General features: G+C 56.0%; 3 protein-coding genes across 3 annotated transcripts in view; 1 reads left to right on the top strand and 2 right to left on the bottom strand.

The window, feature by feature from the left end:
- Window positions 1-3,299, bottom strand: part of GGTG_13384 (hypothetical protein) — a 3,800-nt gene extending 501 nt beyond the window's left edge. The window contains exons 1-2 of the mRNA XM_009231290.1: window positions 515-3,299; window positions 278-412 (exon numbers count right to left, since the gene is read on the bottom strand). Of these exons, the coding sequence (XP_009229554.1) occupies window positions 278-412; window positions 515-3,118 (2,739 nt within the window). The 5' untranslated portion in view covers window positions 3,119-3,299. The remainder of the gene's footprint in view (window positions 1-277; window positions 413-514) is intronic.
- Window positions 3,300-4,168: 869 nt separating this feature from the next.
- GGTG_13383 (hypothetical protein) lies at window positions 4,169-4,844 on the top strand (the record flags this gene model as incomplete). Its single annotated transcript, XM_009231289.1, has 2 exons — window positions 4,169-4,191; window positions 4,405-4,844. The coding sequence occupies 2 exons, from the start codon at window positions 4,169-4,171 to the stop codon at window positions 4,541-4,543; spliced, it is 162 nt and encodes a 53-aa protein (XP_009229553.1). The 3' UTR covers window positions 4,544-4,844.
- GGTG_13382 (hypothetical protein) lies at window positions 4,622-4,916 on the bottom strand (the record flags this gene model as incomplete). Its single annotated transcript, XM_009231288.1, has 2 exons — window positions 4,622-4,769; window positions 4,861-4,916. The coding sequence occupies 2 exons, from the start codon at window positions 4,914-4,916 to the stop codon at window positions 4,622-4,624; spliced, it is 204 nt and encodes a 67-aa protein (XP_009229552.1).
- Window positions 4,917-5,163: the final 247 nt, after the last annotated feature.

Below are 5,163 nucleotides of genomic sequence, written 5' to 3'. Positions count from 1 at the left end.
GGCCTCGTCGCCCGCCCGCCGCGGCCCACGACAGCGGCGTCTGCCCGTTGTTGTCCTTGCTGTCGACGTCGACCTTGCCTGTATCGAGCAGCAGCTTGACCACGGCCTCGTGCCCATTCTCCGCGGCCCACGACAGCGGCGTCTGCCCGTTGTTGTCCTTGCTGTCGACGTCGACCTTGCCTGTATCGAGCAGCAGCTTGACCACGGCCTCGTGCCCATTCTCCGCGGCCCACGACAGCGGCGTCTGCCCGTACTTGTCCTTGCTGTCGACGTCGACCTTGCCTGTATCGAGCAGCAGCTTGACCACGGCCTCGTGCCCGTGCGCCGCGGCCCACCACAGCGGCGTCTGCCCGTACTTGTCCTTGCTGTCGACGTCGACCTTGCCTGTATCGAGCAGCAGCTTGACCACGGCCTCGTGCCCGTTCACCGCGGCCCACGACAGCGGCGTGTGCCCGTTCTTGTCCTTGCTGTCGACGTCGACCTTGCCTGTGCCGAGCAGCAGCTTGACCACGGCCTCGTGCCCAAAATGCGACGCTATGATAAGATTTGTAAAATTGCCGTAGGAGCTCCGCATCTCTGACTGCCAATAGATATCGAACCACGCCGAATGGCACTTCGAATTTGGATCACAAACCCTTAAGGCGAAAGGTATAATAGCAGCACCATCGACGATACTAGCCTCGCGGAAATGAGCACCCCAATTTTTGGCAGAATAATCTAAGAAGTCGGCTTCCATGTTTACATCCGTTCGGAGGTCAAGATAGACCGTGCAAGATTCCGCAAGAGCCTCGTGTGCTTGGCGAATGCTGAACGTATGCGCCCATTTTGTGAGAGTAGTCGGGCCCGGCAAGGACATAGCGAGAGGGAGGAGAAACTCCCTCGCCGTTTGATGGAGGAAGTAGACCTTGTCGTCATGCACCGTGACGAACAGCCCACACCACGCTCGGAGACGCTGCTTGAATTTTTGGTCGGGTTCCAGATCAAGGCTTCCCGGGCAGGCAGCGTCCGGGGCCAGCTCGACTGCGATCTGCACCTCGTGAAGCTTGAGAGGGCGGTATGCGCCGAGGAGGATTAGGATGGCCTTTCGGGTTTGCTGTGGCGCGGTGGATCGGCTCAGGATCTTCTCGTACGCCTCGTCCACCGTCTTGGGCAGATCTTTAAGTAACGATCTGTCAAGTCCTAAAACGGTCTGTTTGACATCGGGGCGCTTCAAATGCTCGAATACGAGGTACAGCCAGAGGTATGTGCGGTGAGTGATGCTCATAAGACGGGCTCTGATGTGTGTCTTGAGTTCGTCACTAAACTTGTCCATCCGGCTAACTCGGTACCCGATGACCGAATTGATCTCTTCGCGAATGATTTCCGAGTCATCTTCGCCCTTGATTCGGATGTTGGGAAATGACTTCTCGAGGTCCTGAATGTGCTGGATCGTACCTTCATAAGGCCGACTAGTCATGAGGATCTTCAGGTTTCCTGGACGTTTTCCGAAATGGCCATGGATGTACCGTGACAAGGTCTCCATGTTATGTTCGTTTTGAAGGCACTCGTCCAGGGCGTCGAGGACAATGACGACGGTTCCGGCTTCGGGATCTGCGGTGGCGCTCTCGAGGATATCCCAGAGCGCGGTAACATTGTTGGCGAGCCCCGCTCCGTCCTGCTTGTACCTGGGCAGGGCATGGCGCATCAACTTGGGGCGCAGGCAAAGCAGTTGATGGACTAGGGCACAGAGAGCCAATTCGATTGTGTTTTGGTCCTGGTCCTTGAAGAAGAAGTAGCATATCGCAGCGTTCTTGGGCAATCTGAAGCCGAGCCTGGAGTCGATAAGATATCTGGCGAGGACGGACTTGCCACACCCTGGATCGGCCGAAACTAGCAGTGGACCAGAATCGGCTGTCAACCAAGACTGGTAGCTGTCGTGGTTCAGGAACCAAAGACACGTATCTGACACGCGGTCTTGGACGCGGTCTTTGTACCAAGCATAGTCTCCACGCCTCAAGCTCTGCAGGCACTTATCTTCCTCCGACTCCTTCGCCCACTGAACAAGCTTGCCCAGTGCTGCTCTGCTCGAAGCGGCATTGATCTGCAGGGATTCATTCTCGACATTGCGTCCCAGCTCTTTGATCTTTTCGAGCATGTCCTCCCATGAATCCCATTTCACAGCATCTCTCAGGAAGTTGGCGAATCTGCGCCTGAAGAACCGCAAAACACTCTGGGCTTGGAAGTCTATAATCGCCTGATAGAGCTCGACGAGACGGCTTCGGTACACCCGCTCCACATCATCGTCCTCCCCGCGTAGGGAAAGCGACTCCATGGCTGTGTAGTACCGGATTTTTTGGTTGACGTAGGCGAGGCCCTCTTCGTTGGCTCTTTGCACTTCGCTTGGGTTGGTTAGGAGGGGCAAAAGCAAGCAAACGCCGGCCCAAGCCGCGCCTGCCAGCGGACTGGCCTGCACTGCATCATCAATCCAGTCCTTTCCTAGCTGGATGCCGGCGACAACATGCTGCATTTGATCTTGGAGCACGAACTTCTGCTGTCCGATCTTGAAGGCAATTTGCTTCCCTTCCATGTGTTTTAGGCCCAGGTCGATGACATCCGACATCGTCTTCTGTGGATTTATAACGCTTTGTGCTTCGCGTTCTGCTGTTTTGGTGTTGGAAGCAAGGGGCGTGTTTGTAGGATCATTGGACGCTTTGGATAGGACGTCGTTTAGGTCGGTCGTGGAAGATGTGTTCGCTAGGTAAAACGACATCTTGGACAGCAGTTCCTCGTAAGCCTGCACTACTTCTGGCTTCTCTTTCCGAAGGGCTTCGTACGCCAGATCCCACAAAGATTCCGAGTTCGTCGCCGTCGTTCCGCCATCCTTGTTATTGCTCGTTGGGGACAATTCGGGAGGTGCTGGCCTTGGAGCACTCGGTAACTTGGGTTCGTCGGTAACTCGAAACGAACTAGAGGGTTCGGGAATGATGATCCCATTGTCTAGTTCGTAGTTATCCTTGGCAGGCGCGGCCTTGCCTGGACCGCCCAGTTTCGGTTTGTGCCAGAATTTCAAGCGACTGGGCCGCTTTTCAGAGCTCGAGGAAGCCTCCTCGCTAGGCTTCTTCCGCCCGAAGGGCGACATAACGCGGGGCGGGGCGCAACGACGACGGTGGTTCCCGATACAGCAACGTAAGCTCCACAACCGAAGTGGGAAGGTCAGAAAGGATAAATAAACCCGGCGTATCGGACTGAGTAACTGGGTTGGGGCTGGGAAGTGGATTGCAGGGCACTGCTGGTATTGAATAACAATCCCAGGTGTGGTGTCTGCCACCTGCGGTCGGAGCCGCAACCCCGCTTTCAGTGTCGTCCAGGCTCGCTGCTGCCCAATGCCAGTTCCAGTTCTTATTGGACAAAAATATCTTGCCGAGGCGCATGGACCAACAGCACCAGCCCGGTCGCGCCTAGCGAACACTGGGTCCCGGCCTGCACTCGCCTGGCCTACCTCCCTTGTAAATATACAGGGCTTACGGTGGCCACACAAGAAAAGCAAGCAGCCGCCAAAGCATTTATAGCGTGGCTTAGCACCCTCTCCCCTACGGACGTTATAATTTACAGCGACGGATCCAAAGCGGAAGACGGAGCAGTTGGTTACGGCTGGGTAATACACCAAGCCGGCCAACGCAAACTGTCCGGACACGGCAGACTAGCGCACCCCGCCGAAGTATTTGATGGCGAAGCAGAAGGGGCCGGGATGGGCCTGCGCAAAGCCGTCTGGAACTTCCGCAACTGCACATACTATTTATGCCTCGATGTCACGGCGGTTAGACAAAGAGAGACCCCTCCCATCTCTGCTAAAAAGCCAGGACAATCAGAACTGCTGTTCTAATTGCGATAGGGGTCTCATACACCCAACGCACACGAGAGGCAAGGCTGCAAGTGCACGGAGGGCACGCCGCGCCGTAACAACCACTGCCCCGCACGCTTTCTCTAGGCTGCTTGGCGTGAGGTCCTGCTGACTCAGCCGTGCATGTGCCCTAACGCCTGGTGCTCAAGTGCGGGCACGAGCACACGCATCTTGTAGATTCCCTTTTTCCCTCTCCATCTTCAATTTTAAGGTCTACTTGGTAGATTACATGGTTCCATTGGGCCGGTCCGTGGCAGCTGCTGAGTGACCTGAACCCGAGATCTCCTAATGAGAACCCCTTCTTGGGCACAGTACGTTACAGTGCCTCCTCGACGGCTTGTTTATTGCAAATTAGAAGCGTTTGTGCAGTTAGACCTTGTAGTTGATCTACCTTTTGTAGAACTAGTAGGAGAGGGTGAGTTGATTGCTCGCCCCGGTGGGATACTGTCGTGCCTTCCCAGGCAGAGTCGGGCGAGTACCGTCGCGGTGGGTGTTCCTCGACCTTGTTGACGATCTCGACGCAGTAGGCCAGTGGGTGCCGCAGCGCTTGCAGACATGCTGCCTCTCAAACTTGGCCTAGTCAGCGTCGACAACCACATTGGCGATATCGGCTTCCGATATTTCGTGGGCGTCGCTGAACGCCTCGTTTTGCTCGTCGCTTGATGAGTCCAATATGGAGTAGATCTCACGGTCGAACTTCTTGTTCCGTCCATCTTGCCGAGAGTCACGGTTGTTGTCCTGTCACTGGGTGCGATCTTGCTGGTATGAGCGCTCCTGCTGCCGCTTGGAGTAGCTGTCGCGCTTGTCCCAGTCCGTCTTGACGCGGCTGCCGGAGAGCTTCTTCTGCGCGTTGGGGTACTTAACGCGTGCTAGGTTGATGCGCACTTGACTTTTTTAATGTACTCAAGGTAGGAGTGTTTAGGTGCGGAGGAAAACACAAGATTTGGTTGCTGGGCAAGAGAGCCCCCAAAATGGTGCACGTGGCGCAGTGCAGAGCCATGTATTTTGCTTGGGTCGTGGCGCATTGCAGGACCATCGAGTGCCAGGCAATCGTGCAAAGACCAAGCGATGATGCAGGGCGCCGTGCTGATGCCTGCCGCGTGGGCGTGCCCGGCACGTAGGCAGCGTAACAATACTGGCACTCGTCAACGAAATATCGGGGTGTGGGCTGACACTGTGCTCGCGCACCTTACAGTGTCCAATCGAGTTGGCTGTCGTATGGCGCGACAAGGTTTTCATTAGATAAGATAAGCGCAATGCCTACGGCGACTTGGAGCGCGGCT

This window comes from Gaeumannomyces tritici (assembly GCF_000145635.1).
Source record: "Gaeumannomyces tritici R3-111a-1 unplaced genomic scaffold supercont2.12, whole genome shotgun sequence".
Lineage (NCBI taxonomy): Eukaryota > Fungi > Ascomycota > Sordariomycetes > Magnaporthales > Magnaporthaceae > Gaeumannomyces > Gaeumannomyces tritici.
This window is presented reverse-complemented; position numbering and strand designations above follow the sequence as displayed.